The sequence below is a fragment of the Talpa occidentalis genome, unplaced genomic scaffold (genome assembly GCF_014898055.3).
Source record: "Talpa occidentalis isolate TD23 unplaced genomic scaffold, MPIMG_talOcc4v2.1 talOcc4.3, whole genome shotgun sequence".
In the NCBI taxonomy this organism is placed as follows: domain Eukaryota; kingdom Metazoa; phylum Chordata; class Mammalia; order Eulipotyphla; family Talpidae; genus Talpa; species Talpa occidentalis.
In genome coordinates this window covers 23,162,863-23,184,939 of record NW_023603184.1, presented here as the reverse complement: position 1 = coordinate 23,184,939, position 22,077 = coordinate 23,162,863, and the positions used below count along the sequence as shown (strand labels likewise).

Below are 22,077 nucleotides of genomic sequence, written 5' to 3'. Positions count from 1 at the left end.
TTGCAAAGTATTTAGCACAGCATAGCCACAAAGGGAATGTTTCAGAAATGAGAACCCTTGCTATCAGTCCAGGCACTGCTGTGGGGACTGGGGGTTCCATGACAGATAAAGTACAATTCTTTTTTTTTAGATTTATTTATTTATGCATACGAGAACTGGGGTACAGGCCAGAGATGTGGGGCGGGTGTGTGTGAGAGGATTCACCAGAGACAGAGTGGGGAACAGAACAGGCAGACTGAAATACACTGCTGAAGGGAGCAGCAGGTGAGTCAGGAGAGGTCTGCTGTGCCGTGTGGGTAACTCTCTGGCTGGGGATCAAACACGTGCTGCATTGGCTACAGAGAGCTTCAGAGGTTGTGTCTTAACCCCTTGTGCCACCAGGGAGGCCCCGGTAAAGTACAATTCTGTGGCTCATCTACATTTAACTTTGTTCAGTTAATAATTTCCAAACCTTGCTCTCCAATATTTGGCAAATATTATTGGCTTTTGCTTTTAAAATGGCAAGAGAGCATTACATATATTTTCTGTACAGATTTCATTGTTTTCATTCTATCCTTCCTAAACAGATTCCTGTGTCATCGGTGACCATCCCAAAATACAGATCAAGAACTCGACTTTCTGCATGACTGCCTATCCCAACTTGACAATGGTTAACTTCACCAGCCAGGCTAATAAGACATTTGTCAGTGGAAGTGAAGAGTATTTCAAGTAAGGTCACTTTTGTGTGTGCAATTTTTACTTTCTAAAAAAAATTCAGTGAATTGATGAATGCCCTAACTTGCAGACTGGAGGCAGAGGTGGCTTGAGGGATGGGTCACCTCCCTCTCCACCTTCCCCACCTACTCGAGTCATCCGGGAGGGCATTTTTTTCCACACTGCTTTGGCTTCTGCAAGCAGACTGTGGTGTCTTGTGAGCTTGGAGAGCAGAGTGCTGGTGGGAAGAGGATTGGTTCTACTGTAATTCATGATATTTATGACAAAAACATGGCAAAACTCATCAAGTGTAATCTAAGCAGACGTTCAGTTGATTGACGTGTCCCCACACTACTTGTCCCCCTCTTCCCTCAACGCTCACACACACACTTTTGTACTAGAGAAGGGAAAAGAGGCAAAAGGTTGGAAAACAAATCATGGTCAAAGATTCAATTTAAAAACCAAATTAATTTCAAGAAATACAGATTCATCTTATTTCTGTACTAACGACACCTGTGTTGCTGCACATTGAGGAGTGAAGTTCAGGGATATCAGACAATCCTCAACCACCATAGGAAGAGTAAATAATGTTCATGGGCTTACTTTGTAAGGAAGTAAATGTTGACAGTTCAACAGAGAATAAAGAAAAGATGTTCTCTAGTTAAGCCTTAAGTCAAAGGTTATAAACTCAAATGTGTTCAGGGACTCAACAGAGAGGTTTACCTGTTTGCCAGGCAAATGAGTGAAGGTTGAGTAACACAATAGAGAGTGGTGGGGATTGTGTGTCTAGTCTGTAGGAGGCAGGCTGCTGATGCTCAGCTCCCACTGATCCCTGCCTTATGGGAATGTGGGCTACTGCTGTCAGAGCTTTCATTTTATAAGAGAAGTTGAGAATAAAATTCAGATTTTTATGTCTCTCTCCCATAAAATTGTCAGCAGACCAATTTAAATAAAACTTTGGGGCCCAATAAAATGCATATGTCAGGGACTTCCTGGTTTAGGACTTTCACCCAGGTGATAAGAACTGGTCGTACCTCCACTCATTCTCCCAATTGTCATTAATTCCTATTCTAGATTTTCTCATCTATAGGGACTCAGAAGTTCATGGTTGTGCTCTGCAAGACAGAAGGGGCAGTTAGGCTGAATGATGACATAATCCCTTCTAAAGATATTGTAGGAGCAGTGAGGGTGAGCTTTGGTTCACCTTGAGTACTGAGTACTGAGAAACTGAGTCTGACCTGCTGGTCAGAGGAAATCGGGGCACATAATCCATGCAGTTAAGGTATATTATAAAATGATTTGTAAATCTGCTTTTGGTGGTCATTACTACTTCTCTGGGGGTTCTTAGTTTCTAAGAGGAGATGTTATTAGGATCTTCTTGGGGCTCATCCCAGATCCTTTATTAAAGCATGAAATAGTCAAGATGGTTGACTTATTGTAGAAATGTTGACTAAATCATCTACTCATTTTGGGGGGGAACTTTTTATTGGAAGGGTCATTTTCATTGCTTGGGAAATATATGAGCCCATTTCAGTTCTACTTTGAGTCACCTCTACTCAACTCTTGGGTTAGGTGGCTCCAGAGACTGAGAGAGGCTCTGTTGTCACAGAGGTCACCACCCTTATTGTGAAAGCATTCATTTGCTAACCGTCTGGAAGGTAACATTGCTGGCTAGCCCAGGAATGGTGCTGCCACCTTCATCCTTTTCAGCAAGTCAGAACATTCTGGTCCCCCATTACTAGTCTTAGAGAATCTGGATTCTGTATGGTCCTTTGTTCATGTCACAGAAAAACATCAACCTGCAAACACAGCACTTTCATCCTGGATGCCTGGCTAGATTGTTGCAGAATCGAAATGATTGTCCTAGTCTGTTATCAGGACTCACTGTCTGTGCAACTTCCTTCTGTCCCAGGCAGAGGCTGCCTGCCCCCTGTCAGGCTAACAGCTGCTTGCCAGGAACATGGAGATCACCAGACAGACCCTGAATACTTCAGCACATATAGATGACTAGTAGCTCCTCTGTGTGCAGCTGGTTCTCTCTGATTTTTTTCCTTGAGTAAGACCCATTCAGCCCTGCCTGGATATTTCAACAACCTCAGCTGTGGGACATGTCAAGTACCACTTAAACTAAAACATAGACCAGCATTTCCAGTCATTTAGTGTAATCACACTGTACTGATTTTCCTTGATTTAAAAGTATACAAATACCATCAAAAAAATCACTAATAATAGGGTAGAAAAAATACAGAAAATACACAAAAATCATCCTTGACAGTTTTTATTAGTGGTGTGACTTTATGTAAAGACCTCATCCTTGGTAATGCCTGGTGGGTGGCTGTACCAGGGCCCCTCAGTACTGTTGAATTCATTGTACTTCTCCACCCTCCACCATCTCCAGGTAATGGTGGGGCTGACAGGTTTTTTTTTTTTAGTTTTTGCTTTTTTTTAAGGTTAGAAATATTTATTTATTTATTTGTCATATATCTTTACATCATTTTTCATTTTTGTACAATGTATGCATTTTCACCTTGGTTATAGTCCCCGTGAAATTCCCACCACCCATTCACCCGTGAACTATCACCATGGTCCCTTGTGCTCTTCCCACCCTTGTTTTGATCCTACTCCCTTCTCCCCCACTGCAGAATATCTCTGGTTTATAGTTGCCGTTGATTTTGATTTTTACTTTATTATAATTAGTTTTTTCCCCTGATCCCTTATTTGGATCCCTTCATTCCTGCTATAAGTGAGACCATCCAGTATTTTTCTTTTTCTTTCTGCCTTATTGTATTGATCATGATCCCTTCCAGCGCCATTCATGTTGCTGCAAATTGCATGAGTTTATCTTTTTTGATTGCTGAGTAATATTCCATGGTGTATATGTACCACATCTTCTTGATCCAGTCATCTATTTTTGGGCATTTGGGTTGTTTTCATAGCTTAGTTATTGTAAATAGTGCTGCAATAAACATAGGGGTGCAGGTGTCCTTTTGCGGGGCTGACGGTCTTGTACTAAGCCAGCCTGGGGGCAGGAGCGGCTTCCAGACATAATTAAGAGCAGGGTAATTCTAGACAAGTGTGGGTGGAAGCCATGATCAGCAAATCTATCACTACCTGATCTGATCAGGTCCCAATGGGGACAGTGAGGGTGCTGGGTTTGTTCAAGAATCTTGGCCCTGCTGCAAGATTAATGCCTGAAGACTATCACCTCCCTCCTTTCTCTTTCCAACTCTTAGGTACTTTGTGCTGAAGATTTCTGCAGGGATTGAATATCCAGGGGAGATCAGGTGGCCACTGGCCTTCTGCCTCTTTCTGGCGTGGGTAATTGTGTATGCGTCCTTGGCAAAAGGAATCAAGTCTTCAGGAAAAGTAAGAACTTACATTTATCCACCAGAAAGCTGGGGACACTCAAGGTTGGCTGTGTCGTGAAGCAGGCAGAAGAACAGTGGGGACCAAGACCAGCGGAGTGGGTGGGATTGAGATGCTGGACCTGAGAGCTCGGGGAACTTGTCGTCATGCCTGTCTGTAAAATGGGATAATAATGCTTTTCTTTCAGGACTGTTGTAAGGATTAGATGAGACAATATGTGCAGAGCTCCTGATGGATGGTGGGGGTACTGCACTACCGTGATAAGTGTCCTTCCTTTCCTGACTGGGACTGCCACTAAATTCTGCAGATGGGACCTTCCTAAGAGGACTTAGTCCCTCAACTCTAGCATTAGTACTGCTGACTAAGGGATGACAGTCCTGCCAGTGCAGTTTTGGTTGAGCAAACAAATACTTGGCTGTTTGCTGAGAGAGCATTTGGTTGGCCCTTGGGATGGGAAGGAACTTGCATGGAAGCCGTGGAGGTAAGTAGTCCAGGAGAACTTAGGGCACACTGGGTTTTATAAGGGTCTCAGTGCTCTCCCCCATTTTCCTGATGCTTTAGAAAAAAACCCACTAAAAACTTAACCAGTCAAGTTGATAATATCCAATAATGCTCAGTCATAAGGGTCATTTCACATGTCAGGATGGAACTCAAAATGTCTTTAAGGCCAAGGAATGATGGTGGATTCTTGGACTAGAGGTGGTGGAGTTGGATTTGATCCAATTTTGGGTGAGGGCTTACTCTGGTTCCATATAATCCATTTTTGAAGGTTCTGGGGGCATAGGTATGTGCCACCTCTCAGGCATGCACATATCCCTCACCCAACGCCAGCACTCATTAGCCACAGAGACCAATCTGTCTCCTCCCTGGGCACATGGACAATCTCAGGGGTTCCCCCCATCTAATCTGGCACCACAGGGACTTAAATGGGGGACTCAGGAAGGTTTGTCAGGGTTGCCTGAGTTACGTGCTGCCCCTTACATGACTTAAGGTGGGGGGGGGGAGAGCCTGGACAGGTGGGAGGTGAGATAACCTGTCCTAGTCCTCCAGGACTTCTCATGGTATTCGCTGTGTAGGGACATCTCCACTTGGACCATGAAATGTAGCCTGGCTACTAATCTGCTCCTAGCTTTATTTGTTCATTTGGTTTTTTTTGCCAATAAATAAAAAGCAAATTTACTTTATTTTAACTATTTCAGGAATGCTCAGTTTCCACATTTGTAAAGTGAAGACAATTGCACTGGGCAATGTCTAAGACCTTCAAGCTCTAACATTCTGTCTGAAATGTGCTCGGTGAGCTGGAAAATGAGGTTGGCTTCATTTTTCCTCTCTAGCTTCAGTTTCCCCTTATACAAAGTTAGAGCTGGGATCAGGTGATCCCTAAGATCCTGCTGACTTTGAATGAATATTATGAGATTGGATCGATTGTTTTTCTCATGCAGTAGAAAGATGGGGAAATATTAATGTGACTCTTAGCAACACTCTGTGTCCTGAGAGTTTCTGAACTCCTTTCCTCTGTGACTTGGAAATGGCTTGGGTGGGAGTAATGGGTCCAACTAGAAATTGCTTAGTAAGGGTAGTCACATATTTACTCAAGCTAAATCACACTGGTTGGTCCATCACTTACTGCTAGAGATAGAGATAGAAACAGGGTAACCTTAACCATGATCTAAGTGTCCAGATAGGCCCCTATTAGATAGATAGATAGATAGATAGATAGATAGATAGATAGATAGATAGATAGATAGATGATAGATAGATAGATAGATAGATAGATGATAGATAGATAGATAGATAGATAGATAGATAGATAGATAGATAGATAGATAGATAGACTAATGATTGGCCAGAGAAAAGACACTGGTGAGGAGGATGGGACCAGAGGCCTTGTTGGTGACATGAGGAAGGATAAACTGGTGGCTCTAGAAGCAGACTAAATTGAGTTCAAATTCTTTCCTTATCTCTCTCTCATGGTGTAACTCTGGACAAGTTAATCAACCTTTGGGCTCTCAGCTTTCTCATGTGTTAGGAGTAGGTAGAAAATGCAGAATTGTGGCATCATCATTTGCCTCCAGTGGGGATAAATTCCCCCCACCCCACAGTGAATCTCATTGCTTCCCATCTCTGCCTTCATTAGCTGTCGCTGCCAGTTGCGTAGGTTATAGAAAGGGCAGCTGGACCCTTCCCAATTCTACAAAATCAAGGGTTAAAATAAATACTCTCTAAAATCCCTGTGATTTTGTAGGATGGTGGTAAAGTCAGTTGATATAGAATTCAATTCTTAATGCTAGATTTTATGGGCTTTCTGCAATGGCAGTTTTTGAGCAGTCCTGAGTTTGTAAGCTTTTCTTTCAGATCTGCTAGCTTACCTTTCTGCTTCATTGAGAAAGCTTTCCAACTAGAAATCAATGATCAATTTTTCTAAAAATGAGGAATACCACCAGAAATAATGAATCATAATTTATTATCCTGCCCTGGGGTGTGCAGACATTAATCATGAAGCATTGTTTGGAGGCCAAGGTGAATGTGAGGCTGAAGCACATTACCAAGGGCTCCTTTGTGATTGAAATTTTCTGAACACTGTCATTGCTAAGCAACAGAAATATCCTCCTTCTCCTGAAACAAGAAAAGCTCAGGTCCTCTTGTTTAGGGTCCTGGGAGACAAGAATGGCCAGTTGCTTCCCATAAGATTTTAATCTCCCTTTAAGCAGCTAGAATTTCAGGATAGAGGTGACCAGCAGACAGCCCAAAAAATCAAATGCAGCCCATCTGACCTCTGCGAGCTATGACCACAGCACCAAGTTAAAACCTAACCAGCCAGCACAGGCTGGTGGGCCTTCCCTCACCACCTGTTCAGGGCTCCTGCTGTGAGGAGAATGCTACAGGTGTCAGGCCAGCAGGCTCAGCTCAACTAATTATTGTCACTTCTCCCAAGTGTAATTCATTACTGTTCAAGTTTAATTCTGCTGACTGTGTACCCTGAAATAGGTGTGTTCTGTAGTCCCCTGGCCAAGATACTAGCTGTGCATAAAGCCTCCTTGTATACCTGACTCACTTCCAGGGTTTATAAACCAGGCTGGGAGACCTTTAGGCTCACTATGATTTCTGTTTACAAAGTGAGCACATCTTCCAGATACCTCCTATGACAGTGGGGACCTGGGTGAGGCAAGTGTATGGCTAGGCAAAATATAAGGCAGCACTCACTCTCAGATTCCTGCAAGTGTGAGGATGGCCCCTGACAGTGAGTGCCACCTTAAATTTTGTGCCTTGCCTCATGTTAGTCCCAGCCTGCCTCACACTTGTGGCCTTTCCAGAGGTGTTAATGGAAAGAACCTAGGCTTTGGTGTTAGAGACTTCAAGCCTGGGTCATGATTCAAGAGGGGAGACCTTGACATTTTACCCCTATAAAATGCTTAACTGGAGGCACTATTTTCCTCCTCTGTAAAATGGATTAATAATACCTGGTCCTCAGCAAGAACTCCAGAAATGGTGGTAACCCCCCAAATGCTCCACAGTCAACCAGGAGCAGTTTGTCTCAGTGGTTAACTTGGGGCCACTCTTGGAGTTTTCCTCTACTGTCATGGTCTCTCCTGTCTCTCTCCCTTACTTCTTTCCACCCTCATATCCCACCAGCTCCATTTGACTAGGGGGTGAGAGGGTATTCTATAGTTGACACCCTGTCTTGGTGGAGGTGGGGAGGTCAGACTGCTCAGGGCATCACCCTGCCACTTGAAAGCTCCATGTAAAATCTGGTGGCTGATAGCATAGCCTGTGCCATTCTGGGCAGGATTTTCTCCTGAGATGTCAGGTGCCCTTGGGTTTCATGATGTCTGTGTATAGAAGGACTTTGCTTCTTTCATACTTTAAGTGGAGGAGAGAAGCAGGATTGGCATCAATAGGAGGGAGCAGGCTGTTCCTCCCTCATAGTCACTAGCAAGTTGGGAGGTGGGTGTCTCATAGCAGGGAGGGGAGACTGCTGTCCTGTGAGACAGGGGAGAGACCCACTGGTCAGTGGCGATAGCAATAGAGAGAGGAAACCAGCCCATCCCTGGTCTGCACCCAGAAAGAAAGAGTTTGACCTTGCTGAATAATTGCATTTAGAGGAAGGGATAACTTATCTTTCCTAAACCTGCAGCCTGCCCCATTTTCGCTAATGGTCTCTCCACCCTTTCAGTTGCTAAGACCAAAATCTTTGAGGTCCTCCTTGGCTTCTGTCCATTCCACTCTGCATTAACTCTGTCAGGAGATTTTATTGGCTTCCTATGCAAAATATATCCAGTTTCTCCCAGGTCCTCTAACAACACCCTCACCATCTGTATCTAGATGGCCCTGCTTCTAACCGCATGCCCCTGCAGGGTACCTGCTTCTGGCTTTGTACCCCTATAGTATGCTCCCAATGTAGCCATTTGGGCCCATTAAAATATTAGATGATGTTACTCCTCTGCCCAAATCCCTGCAGTAGCTCCCCAATTCTCACAGAGCAAAGGGCCCATAAGGTTAGTGTAATCTGTCACTGCCCTCCACTCCCCCCACCCCCACTCTCTGATGTCCTATTTGGGCTCCCCCAGCCACACTGGCCTCATCACTCTTCCTAGAAGTCAAGCACACTCCCTTCTTAGGGCCTTTACTCCAGCTATTCCCTCTGTCTGGAATGTTCTCCCAAATAGCCATTGGCTCACTTTTACTTCCTTCAAGTGCTGGCCAACTTCTCCACAAGGCCTGCCCTGCCCACCCATTTGAATAAGACCATCCTAGTCATCCTCCCCAGTACACCTATCCCCATTTATCCTGGGACTGCAGAGCCTGAGGGCTCACTGTCTGCTCCACTCGCCATCTAATAAATCCTAACCCTAAGGCTTCCTTCACCTCAAGATGTGATGGATAGATATGAAAGGAAAGTACCTCTGACCCGTTCCTATCCAACCATAGTCCCCAGGTTCTACTGATGTTACTTCCCAAATCTTTCTGACTTGGATCCTTCCCTCTTGTTCAGAATCTAGGAGCATCCTTTGGCTGGCATTCAAGGCCTCCTGTGACATGGTCTCCTCCTTGCCATCACCCTCAGCTTTGACTTTATGCTGTCCTATTAGCTAGTGATTAGAGCTGTGCCCTCACACACTGCCTTGCCCACCTCTCTCCACCTCTTCCTCCTTTAGCTATAACTGGCACGTAAGATCCAGCTCATATGCCATCTGCACGAAGCTCTAGTAAACCCCCAGTGTAGGCACAGTGCCCTTCCCTGGACTTCATGGAGTCCTGTGTGTAATTGTACAGCTTATTATTCAGACATTGCCCCTGGGTCCTGAGGGTCATGAGCCTCTTCATTATGCAGTTGATGCCTGGCACAGCGCCCAGTGGACTCTGAATAAATGCTTGGTGGACTTCACAGCACTTGATGTCCATCTGTTATAAACCAGGCACTATGCTAGGTGCTATGCATGCATCAACTCATTTAGTCCTCAAAATTATTTTTTAGGGAAGGTGCTAATTATCCTCAGTTTGCAGATGTAGAAATTGAGACTCACAAAGCACAATGGCATGTCCAGGGTCTCACAGCTTCTCAGTGCCAGCCATTCAATTTCACTTGAACCTAAATGTGCCAGATTCTAAGACCATGCTTTCCCCTCACCAGGCACTTGGGAGTGTCTGTGTGAATAAGGATGGAAGGCTTAAACTGTGGGGATTCATCTGAAATGATGGAGTTCAGAGGCTCAAGCAGAGAGTGGGGTAGGAGTTAAGGAGGGGGGAGGCACAAAGCCTCCAGTGATTCCTCAGAATGAGCTGTGCCCTCAGCAGTGGGGCGGGAAGTACCCCCCTCCCCAGTTTCTATACTGCAGGCTAACGCATCCGACAACCTTGTATGTCACCCCAGAGGCTCTATTCCTGACTCCCTCTGACTCATCTGTGGTCTAAGAACCTTTGCTGTGCCCCCAGCCCTGGCAGAGACAACTACCCTCATGTCCTGGCCAGCAAGGACTTGGTCAGGGGAGGTGACACTCTGCTGCTATTGACATGGCCACGTTCTACAGGTCTGCTCATTCCTGTCTCCTTGTTGGATGGTTTTTTAGGTGGTGTACTTCACGGCCACATTCCCCTATGTCGTGTTGGTGATCCTCCTCATCCGAGGAGTCACCCTGCCTGGAGCCGGCGCTGGGATTTGGTATTTCATCACCCCTAAGTGGGAGAAGCTCACAGATGCAACGGTGGGCTTTTGTTCTCATTATGTCATGCCTGTGGGGTGCAGTTGGGGTAAAGACCCACAGGGAGGCAGAAGGGGCCATACCTCCTCCCACAGGGCATCCGGCTAGTCGCTTTTATAAGATCCTGATGATCTTGGAGTGTTATGTACTCAGGAAATCTTTAATGAGAACTGGGCAACTAGGGGTTTTCAGATTCCTGGAATAGTTGTCCTACATCTGGGGTTGCAATGGAGGCCAAAATAAAGAATGAAATTCCCTTAATAGCTTTGGGCCACCTCATGGCACTTATCTGTTACTAATTATAGTGAGTTGGAAATGGGGTTTTGCTGGCTGGAAAATAACAGCACTCAGATGAACCACAAGCAGTTATCATTTAAAGGGCTTAGACACATTTGTGTACCAGGCCACTGCACACTCACACCTTCTCTGTAGGGCATATTTTGCACAGACATATCTAAAACTCAAAAAAATTCCAAATGAGGGAGTGTGTTTTCCTCTTTAAAAGAGAAATCTACCTTTCCAATGTATGTTAAGATAACATTGCTTAGGTCAGTAAGTTTGACGATACATAACACAAAACTTCCAGGTAATGGTGGCTTTAGTAAGACAGAAGTTTATTTAGCTTGAATGACTAAAGCCCAGTGTCCTGGTTGGGTAGTTCCATAATCACCAGGGGTCCAGGCTCCTATAGTTTTGCACCATCTGCAATGAATAGCTTCCTTCTAGCTGCCAGAACTCCAGCCATCACATCAGCATTCCTGGTAACACAAAGGGTTGAGGTGTAGATGCAGAGATAGGCACCCTCCCTCTCTCTCTCTCTCTCTCTCTCTATTTTTAAGATTTATTTATTTATTTATACTAGCACTGGGTATAGTCAGAAGCGCGGGAGGGTGAGAGAATTCACCAGAGCCAGAGCGGGGAACAGAACAGTCAGACTGACGAAACACACTGCTGAGGGGAGCAGGTCTGTGCGCCATGTGGGACCCTCGCCTGGGATCGAACTGGTGCTGCAGAGGCTGCGGGCAGTTTCTCATCCCAGTGCTCAACCGCTGTGCCACCAGGGGAGGCCCCCTCCCTCTCTTTAGAAGAGAAATCCTAGAGGTTCAGCGTAACACTTTATTTTCATATCATTGTCCAGAAATGAAATCATATGATCATCTCTTCACTGCACCTCCCCTTGATGCTGGGAGGTGGTCATTTAGCTGAACCACGGCTGTCTTTAACTCAAACCATAGCTTTGTGACTAAGGAGTATGGAAAAATGGATGTTGGAATAGGCATAGACTTAAGTCAGCACACACTTGAACTTTCTCTTTGAATTTTAAGCACAATTTAAACTCTGGATTTCATTTATAAAAGGGATGAGAGGTACATCATACAAATCACCTCAATCTCTTGCTCAAACTCTTGAATGACCTTCTGGAATTTTATGAGGATAATTAAGGAATCAGCTGATAGAATCAAAAGGTCTTCTCCTCCAAGTTCAAAAAGGATGTGGCTATAAAATCCACTGTGCTGTGGCACTGAGCTGCTTTGCTAAGATGAGGGGCTACAGAATTTCATATATTTAATAGCAGTTGTGGTAACTGTAGGGATGTCAATTCAAAGAAAGTTTTTATTTTACATCCATGAATATATTTCACTGTTCCAGATTGTTTTCTGAGAGTATATCCAGCTAAAGGAAAAAAAAAATATCTTTCCTGTCAGTTTTATATGGTAGTGTATGCATGCATGAGATCTCAGCAGGTATGTGCAATTATTGAGTTCCTTTGATGAGAAAGGAGCTTTGATAAGAATGGAGCTAGCATCTCCATTCTAACTCAGTGCAGATAACTCAGTGCCTTTTCTTAGCTTCAGTACCCTTGATGTATGTTTTCATCTTGTCCTGACTGCCTTTCCCCTGGGGAGATAATGTGACGTTGGCCATGAAAGACACTTTCCCTGGGTCCTGTCCCCTTCAGTGACCTTGAATCTTCTACCCTTTTGCACCCAGGTGTGGAAAGATGCTGCCACTCAGATTTTCTTCTCTTTATCTGCTGCCTGGGGAGGCTTGATCACTCTCTCCTCTTACAACAAATTCCACAACAACTGCTACAGGTATGTGGAGCCACTTTAGATCCCAGAGGGGGCTGGTGAGCAAGGTCTGGGGACAGAACAATGAAGTCAGTGATCAGAAACTTCAGGCTACCTCCTCCTTACTCTTTACCTGAGGGAGAGTCAGAGAGCTCCTGTGGTGAAACCCCTGCTCAGGCCTACCTCCTGGCTGCTGCTGTCCAGGTGCAGTTGCCCTGCTGACTTTGACACATGGCTCCGGGGCTCTATATGGGAATGCTGTGTAGCTAGCTTGTCCTGTGATAGTCATTTTCAAGCTATCCAGTCCATGGATATAGTGTATAGCGGTCACGAATGAAGTACAGTCATTCACTCAACAAACATTTTCCCAGAGACAGTGGAAACATCCTGGTGATGTGCTGATTCACTCTATGGTAGAAATCTTGCCACATGTATATCAAATCATCACATTGTACACTTTAAATATGTGACATTTTTATTTGTCAATTATACTTCAGAGTAACTGAAAAAAAATTGCAAACTTTGAGTCCCCTCCCAGGTCTATTATTCAGAACATTTTTGAAAAGTGGTTTAGGCCCAGGTATCTCCATATGCAGACTGGATCCTCAGGGCATTCTGGTGTACAGAGAGAGTGAGACTATTTGGATAGTGTGAGGTGAGGCCTAGTGCCCAGGAAATAGAAGACCTCCACCTGGGAGAGCCTAGGCAGCAATAACAGAGGTGACAGCTAAAAGTTAAATACGTCTGTGACAAGCAATAAGAAAATAAGGCTCATTCTCTTGGTGGACTGATTCAAGAGGAAGGAGGGAGGTGGTGGTGGGACATCATGAATCAGATGGACTTGCATTTGAATTGTGATTTCACCATTTAGTAAAACATAAGGCACGGGCTCAAAGTTTTACTTTTCTGAGCCTCACTTTTCTCTATAAATGCAGATTCTAGTATTTTGTTGAGAGGCAAGAGATGATATATGTAATGGTCTCAGAGCAATATTTTGCACATAGTAGGTGTTCAATAAATACAGCTGTTATTAGTATTTTTTGAAATAATGTAGGAGATATTATTTGAACCCAGAGGAAAAGGTTACAGTTAAGCTGTGGCCTCGGAACCTGGCATGGCTTCACAGAAGTGAGCTGTCTCTTGAACCCCATTTCAGCAGGTGTGAGGGGGAGAAAATGTATTTCAGGTAGTGGAAGCAACGAGAGGTGGGAATGAGTGGGGAATGGCGTGATGGAGAGGTGAGGTGGGAGCAGGTCAGTGGGATCAGAGCAGAAGGTATGTGCATCCAGAAGGAACTGGCACCTGAGAACTGGCTGAGGCCATTTGGACAGAGACGATGATTCTTTTGCTCTGGCTGCCATAACAAATAGCACTGGATGGGTGGCCCAAAAAATAGAAGTTTATTTCCTCACAGTTCTGGAGGCTTTAAGTCTCAGATGAAGGTATTGGCAAGGTTGATTTCTTCTGAGGCCGCTCTCCTTGGCTTGTTGACGGTCCTTTCCTATGTCTTCAGTGATTATCCCTCAGCATGTGTATCTGTCCTCATTTCCTCTTGTAAGAACATCAACATATTGGATTAGGGCCCACACTAATGATCTCATTTTAACTTAATTATGTCTTCAAAGAGGGCCTCCCCGGTGGCGCAGCGGTTGAGCGCTGGGTTGCGAAGCTGCCCGCGGCCTCTGCGGCGCTGGTTCGATCCCCGGCTGCTCCCCGGCCACTGGAGGAGGGTCCCACATGGCGCGCAGACCTCTCCTGCCGCCCGCTGCTCCCCTCAGCAGTGTACTTCGGTCCTTCTGCCTGCTCTGCTCCCTGCTCTGGCTCTGGTGAATTCTCTCACCCTCCCACGCTTCTGACTGTACCCAGTGCATGTATAAACAAAACAAACAAACAAATAAATAAAAACATGCCTCTATAAAAAAAAAGAAAAAAAAAGAAAAAAAAATTAAAAATTAAAAAAAAAAAATTATGTCTTCAAAGACCCAATCACATTCTAAGGTACGGGGAGTTAATACTTCAGTGTATGAACTTTGGGGCACACAATTCAGCCCATAACAGCTGAAGTGCCAAAATAAGGCATTTGAACTTCTTTGGTCATAGTCTCATTAACTTGTGACCCCAAAGTCAGTCTGGACACTGACACTGAGGAAGAGCAAAGATTTGCTATGCACTTTGCTGGAAATAAGGCTGTGTGGTGTGGCAGAAAGAACGCAGGTCTGAAAGGCAAGAAGTCTGAATTCAAGTCCTCACCTACTGTTAGTTACTCTATCCCCTTCCCCAGGCCTCAGTTTTGTCATCAGTAAACTTAGGGGTCAAACCATGTGGGCCATTCACTGAGTCCGGCTATGTAGGCGTCATCACAAACAGCTGTGAGGAAGGTCCAGTCATTGTCATTATTTAAAATCAGAATGGAAAGAAAGTGACTTGCTCAAGGTCATGCCACCAACATATAGGATCAGTAGGATTTGAATGGGGCTTTGAGACTCCATTTTGTGGGCTACTTTGGCTCTAGGCTGGTTGCACAGGGCAGACTGGGCACCACAGGCATACTACCAGCAGAGGGCACTGGGGTGCAGGAGATCTATCGCCTCCTCCCACTGCCCCTGGCTCTTCTCAGCCCATGTGCCTCACCCCAGGCTGTCCTCACATCTTTTTTTTTTTTAAAAGATTTTATTATTTATTTATTTATACAAGCACTGGGTACAGTCAGAAGTGCGAGAGAGTGAGAGAATTTACTAGAGCCAGAGCGGAGAGCAGAACAGGCAGACTGACAAAGTACACTGCTGAGGAGAGCAGCGGGCAGCTGGAGAGGTCTGCGCGCCATGTGGGACCCTCTCCCAGTGGCCGGGAATCGAACCGGCGTTGCAGAAGCTGCAGGCAGCTTCTCAACCCAGCGCTCAACCACTGTGCCACCGGGGAGGCCCTGTCCTCACATCTTGATGCCATTTCCTGGTGCCACCACCTTCCCTTCCCTCACACCCAGTTCCTGTCCTGGAGTCTCACAAGATCCATCTCCTCCACCCCTGTTCCGAAGACAGACTTCCCTCTGCCACTGGGATGAAGGGAGCCCCATTTCTGCAGCCCCATTTCCACATCCATAAATCCTAGAGATCTCTTTGAACCTTTTTGGGCTTTCCAAATCAGCTGTGAGTTGAAGGTCACAACTGGCTGTTCCTGTCCTTATGAGTAGGAGAAAAGGAGGCCATTCAGAGTGGAGATTTTAGAAATGGCAGGAACACACAAACACAGTGTGCACACACAGATACACATCTGTGTGTCCTTGCCCTGTGCCTTTCTACTCCCCAAGCACACCTAACGGGCACTTTTGTCTCTTCCCTCCAGGGACACTCTAATTGTAACCTGCACCAACAGTGCCACGAGCATCTTTGCCGGCTTCGTCATCTTCTCTGTGATCGGCTTCATGGCCAATGAACGCAAGGTCAACATTGAGAACGTGGCAGACCAAGGTACAGTGAGGTTGTCACCCTGCTGTTGCTGGGGAGGCTCCAGGCTCACCTTACAATGTCCTAATTTATGCTCTGCTGGGAAGTTGGCATTCAGGACCAAGATGGGTATGGAGCAAGCCCAGGCCGTGTGGGGCTGGAGCTGGCTGGTGCCCTAACCACAAGTATCGCTTAAAAGCCCCTTCCCTACTTGCCTCTCCCCTCTTAATTCAGCTCTGGTCTGAGTAAGTTAGTCACAGGGAAAGGGTTCTGTTCACCAATCCTGTCAGTGCCATTGGGCTGCTGAGGCCCAGCCTGCTGCAGGCCAACTTTCCTTGCAGAGGGCTCTGTTGAAACTGAGTACTCATGCTTAATAAGACCAGTGACTTCAGAGCAGTCTTTTCCTTACAAAGCACTTTTCCCAATTGTTAGGTCAAATGTGCTTCCAGGGCCTTCTGCTTAGTTAGCAGTGCAGTCCTGAATTTTTCCCCAGTGGGTGGAAAGGCTGGATGCTGGTGGTGGGACAAGATGTAGAATAAATGTTTACTGTCCACCCAAGGCACCCCTCTATTAATGCCTAATATTTGTATGATATTTTTCAGTTTACAGTTTTCATTTTTTCTCATTGAATCCATGTTTCTAGCACAGCCTTTTACAGAGAGAGAGCTTTCAATATTTTTACTTATAACTTTTTATTTCCACCTTATCTTATTTTCCAGAGGATTCGGGAATTTAGTAGGTTTTGGTGATGAAGGACCTTTGTTGCAGCTATTTCTTATCATTATGATGCTTATGATCACATGTTTAGGAGCTGCTTCGGTGTGGTCACTGTGCCAGGGGCTGGGGAACAGTCACTGTCAGTCCTGGACAATTCAGAGTGTGTCCCTGTGAGCAGCTTCTCTGTGCGGGTCTCTTTCTTCCAGCAGCTCACTGCAGTGCTCAGATAATGGCTCAGGAGGTAGCACATGACAGAACTGAGCCCTAGAAATGTCCCCTACTTGGTGGACAGCCAGCTCTTTTCTAGCTCCCTAAGGATAATTAATTACTGCCTAGGTGGGGCTGATCCTGCCTTTTGGGGCTCAAAGAGTTAAAGAGCTAAAGGGCTGGTAATGACCTCTCCCTGGAAAGAGTATTAAGATCCTGGGATATTTGGTTTTGCTGCAGGGCTCTAAATCAGAGGGGCTCCCAGCTGAGCTGATAAATGTTCCTCCCTGGTTGGGACTGCTTCAACTCCCTTGGGGGCAGAAAGGGAAAAGAGAGAAGAGAAGTCTTGGTCTACAGGGGTGTCTTGCCACCCCAACTGTCCTCATTTCCTCCCTTCAGAATAGCTGAAGCAGGCAGGTCCTGTCCCACTTTCTAGCAGACTGAAGTGTTTTGCTATTTTGGTGACATTACTGAGTTAGTTCACTGTGAGCCAGTGGCCGAGTTGCTGGAGTGTGGTTCCTGAGTCTGGAGTTGCATTAGCTCACTCTTCTGAGCAGTTTCTTGTCCCAGACAAGGTATGGGGGAACATGTCTTGAAAACCCTAATAGAAGTTTTCCATTTACATAGAGAGAATCAGACAATTGCCTGGGTTTCTTTCTGAACTTCTTTTCCAGATTTTTGTTACCTTGGTTTTAACCAAAGACATTTCTAACAGATTCTAACACAGTGTGTTAAGACTTGATAATCTCTCATTGTCCCCAGCTCAGGGACAGTAACCCTCATTCCCTACAGGCGACAGGTCAGTGGTCTGTGAGGCCTTCTTCCAGATCCCAGGGAGCAGCTATCTCTGCTAATCTGAATCTGGATTTGCAGCCTTGTCTCATCCACTAACCCATCCCCGGAAGCCCCATAATGGGGGTTCTGAGAACAGGCTGGCAATTGCATTAAATACCAACCCCCTTCCTTCCTAGCTGGGCAGCACTGACATGTGGACATTCATTAAAGTTTTGCTGACCCAACATTAGTAACTACTCTGTACTTACTATCGCATTACCTCGGTCTGTAGTCAAAACTTAATAACCCAACACTGTTCTGTCTTGTTTATTGCTCCCTTGTAAGGGAGGCATTTTTCTCTAAGTTCTTATCCCAAATCTCAGCCATATCAGAGTGTTTGGGGGCCTAAGGGCAAGATAAGTGATGAGACCAAGCTGTCCCCTTCTTCTGCGCTTGGCCTAGGGAAGAGGGCATGTTCTTCTCCGGCATCTATTCAAGAGAAGCTGCCTCTGGGAAGTGCATCTTTTAGAACCATCTCCACCCTCTTCGTGGCTACCTGAGCAGTGGTGCTCAAGTCAGAATCCAACACAAGCCCCAAGGTGCCCCTGCAATTGCAGAGAGACTGGGTTAGACCAGAGGAGGTGAACACAGATGCACGGATTGCATTTAGAGTTCCCAGATCTTGGGGGTAACTCCCAGGGAACCAGACCACTAGGAAGTACTGCCTTGGATTCCTTGCCCCCTGAAAATTCAGCTGCCATTGCTGATCAAACAGGCCTAACTATCCAACAACCATCTGTCCTTTACTTGGGGCCCAACTCTTCTGCCCCGGGCATAGGGATTCAGGCAGTGCATTTTTAAGAACTAGCCCAGCCTTCCATGATAGCAGCCCCTACTGGCATGGTGTGGGTCTTGACCTGTTGTATTGACCAGCATCCCTGGTTATATCATTGGCAGCTTTCTGGGATAAAAGAAGCTGTCACCATAGGATTTCTGCAAGCCCTGTCCAAGTTGCTGGCATGCAGAGCCTCTTGGGACCCCTCTCCTCGGAAACATGATAATGGTCTATGTTAGCCACGTTCTCACAGAGTGCAGGCATAGTTTTAAGCCCTTGACTTGTATCAACGCATTTAATTCTCACATTTATTTTTATTATTAGCTTCATTGTATGGATAAAGGTACTGAGGTTTGTCTGAAAAGAACAAGTCTCTCTATGGGCCCACAACTGATAAAAGACAGAGTGGCCTGGGGCCTGCACTGCAGCCACTGGGCTGCACTAACTCCCAGAGAGAGGGCGGGACTGCGTATGGTCTCCTTAGTCAGACCTTCCAGACCTCAACTAGGAAAACTCGCTGAACCTCAGCTAATGCCTCTCTTGAGAAAAAACATTTAAACTCCACAAAATGGTATGAAAATGTATTTTTAAAATCCATTCTCAAGCCATCTTGGATAAATGGAGGTTGGTGAAAATGATGCCTTCACCTTGTACTTTAGGGAGGCAACTGAAATGGAAGCAGGTCAAATATTTTGAAATCATTCTCCACCCTGAAAAAGCAGATAAGGCCCAAAGGGCCAACTCCTGTTAAAGCCATCAGCCGGGGTCCTCAGTAGCAGCCATTTCAAGACCTTCGTGTCCACTTTATGGACCGATTGTGGCCAGGACACTGAACTGGCTGCCTCTGGGTTCTGCATCTGAGACCTGTTCTGAACTGTGGTTTAATACAGACTTCTCTTTTATGGTTCGCATAGGGAGCCTTCAGAGACTGTTTCTACCGTCTGTTCAATAAATGCATAAAGCAGAGGTTTCTTAGGCATTGGAGGCTTTCTATTTTAAATACCCCAAGGCCCTCGGCAACATTAGGCACTAACAGCCTGATAAATTCCGGTTTAAAAAAGTCCTGTTATATTTGAGGTATAAAAACTCCAGGTGCTGCAATTTCTGGTTTCCAGACGTGGACTGGCTGTGGATTTCCTTCACTTGTCTCTGCCCATTATCATTTCCTTTTCTACTTACAAGGAAATTCTCAAGTGATGGGGCTTTAACCATCATGGGTTACAGTAATCTTCCCAGACAGGCTAAGAGGCAGACAGAAACGGCCTGATGAAAACAGAGAAGGCTGCCCCTCAGATGTCTCCCCTGAGACCCACTGCAGTATTCTTGGGAAAATCTCAATCAGAACCATCAGTTTCCAAGTTCATTGTTCACTCATAATAAAAGCTAATATTCTGTGAGTGCTGATGAGGAGCGAGGTGCTGATCTTACTACTTTACCTGCATTTCCCAATTTGTTCTTTCGTCATAACTGCCCTGTGAGATACTGTTGGCATCTCTATTTTAGAAAGGGGCATACTTGAGGTTTCAGGAAAAAAAAAGAACTTTCTGGAATTACACAGATGGTAAGTCATGGCGGCTGAGTTTGGGTCCAAGTATGTCTGATAATTAGAGCTCAAACTCTCTTAACCTGTTTACTATGCTTCACTATCACCTTTCCCCCAACAAATTACTAGGTGACAGACAAAGCCCCATCTTTACCAGACCTTTGTAGGGCAAGATCCTATCAGCATTAGATGAATTCACATTTTATGGGTGATATCATTCTGGGCATGTTCTAACCTTTAGAGCAGGCTTCTGAAACTCAGCACTGCTGACATTTGGGTCAGATGATTCTTAGTAGTGCAAAGAATAATTCTTTGTTGTCCTGTGCTTTGAGGGATGTTTAGCAGCATCCCTGGCCCCTACTTACTAGATGTCAGCAATTGGTCCTCCTCTTTACACCACCCACACCCCAGTTGTGAGAATCAAAAATGTCTCCAGACTTTGCCAAATGTCCCCTGGGTAGTTGGAGGCAAAAATCACCCCTGGTTGAGAAACACTGTTCAAAAGAGTAATTGTTATTACTCATCAATACAGCCATGGGGCACAACCTGGCTTTGAACTCTGAGTCTCTGCCTGGACACAATTTTTGAGTCTTTCCTCTGAGTTCTCCCAGGTCTAACCTGAGTTCCCCTGCTCTTCCTTCAAAGAACTTAGTTGGGAAAATGGATGGAAATCAGTTAAAAAAAAAAAAACAAAACAAATACAATAACTCAGAATCTCATGGAGAGAGGATCCTTGGGCTTCCAGGAAGAGGTGGCCTGAACCTGGGCCTATCTGCAATCATTTGTCTTGTTTCCTCCAGGGCCAGGCATTGCATTTGTGGTTTACCCGGAAGCCTTAACCAGGCTGCCCCTCTCTCCATTCTGGGCCATCATCTTTTTCCTGATGCTCCTCACTCTTGGACTTGACACTATGGTGAGTCCCTTTCCCTTCTATGCTTGCTCCAGATACCTTCTGAAGACCTCCCTCTCCTGGGTCCTGCATCCAGCCAGTGGCAGGGGCTTGGGGGTAGGCTTAGCAATTTCTGAATATTTCCCCAAGTAATGTAGGGATGACTCAGGTAACCTGGTATTTGATGCAAAGGAACCAACCTCCTTCTCTCTATCCCTTCTTCCATTCTCCGTGCGGAGTTTTAGCCTGTGTGCTTCCTGCTTTGGTGTAGTTTTACCAAAGCAAATTATGTGGGACTGAATAAGGGAGAATAATAAGAAGTCAATTTTAGGGAAATTGCCCTGGGGCTGAGACTCGTACAAATCATGCTGACAGGCACTTGGAGTTTAGTAGTTGGGTGCAAAGAGGGGTTTTCCTCAAGTTGAAGAGGAATTTACATCTCATGAATACAAAGTGGTGCTTAAATGCCTTCTGGATGAAAAAATAAGAGTGCTGTCTCTCAGGGCTGGCAGCACAGTTTCTAAAGCTCACAACCTGCCTGGATTCCCTTACTGGCCTATGGGTTGGACCCCAACAAGTCCTTATAGACCCATCAAAGGAATGCAGCCCTATAAACCAAACCTAGTTCTAATACCACTTTCCTAGTGGGAAATGCAAAGGGCTTTTGGAGCTTCCTGGGCTTAGCAGTCTATCTCAGAGGCCTTTCCAATGACTCCATTCCAGTTTGCCACCATTGAGACCATAGTGACCTCCATCTCGGATGAGTTCCCCAAGTACCTGCGCACTCACAAGCCAGTCTTCACGCTTGGCTGCTGCATTTGCTTCTTCATCATGGGTTTTCCCATGATCACTCAGGTGAGTGGGCATGGGCTTGGAGTCTGCGCAGGTGGGAGGGTTGTTGCCCTCTCTCTCCTTTTACCCTGAGCTCTCAGACAACAGCCACTATCAATGTATAACATAGCGACACCATTGCCATTGCCAAGTAGAGGATGCCAGCTCATTAGGAATTCTGACCACAGAGGGAAATATGTCACCTTGGCACCTAGGGATGCTTCTAGTATGTTCATAATTGAGATGTAACCTACTTGAGCCAACGAGGCATGTGTGTCCTACTTTAAGAAAATGGAATGCATGAAAATCCCAATCTATGGACCAGAGAAATTGCCAGTTGAGTATGTATCACGTACAAACCACTTTATTCCTGGTAGTCCTGAGCTTATTCAGTATATGTCTTGCTCTTGCTGTCTCGGTGACCTTGAGTGAGTCAGCATTTCAGTATGGAGTGTCTTCATCCATAAAATGATGAATTGGAATGAGGTAGTCTCTAAGCCTCATGCA

General features: G+C 45.5%; 1 protein-coding gene across 1 annotated transcript in view; it reads left to right on the top strand.

The window, feature by feature from the left end:
* SLC6A5 (solute carrier family 6 member 5) overlaps window positions 1-22,077 on the top strand; it is a 90,692-nt gene that overhangs the window by 58,724 nt on the left and 9,891 nt on the right. The window contains exons 6-12 of the mRNA XM_054699345.1: window positions 567-708; window positions 3,927-4,059; window positions 10,128-10,262; window positions 12,252-12,355; window positions 15,674-15,798; window positions 20,651-20,763; window positions 21,463-21,594. Of these exons, the coding sequence (XP_054555320.1) occupies window positions 567-708; window positions 3,927-4,059; window positions 10,128-10,262; window positions 12,252-12,355; window positions 15,674-15,798; window positions 20,651-20,763; window positions 21,463-21,594 (884 nt within the window). The remainder of the gene's footprint in view (window positions 1-566; window positions 709-3,926; window positions 4,060-10,127; window positions 10,263-12,251; window positions 12,356-15,673; window positions 15,799-20,650; window positions 20,764-21,462; window positions 21,595-22,077) is intronic.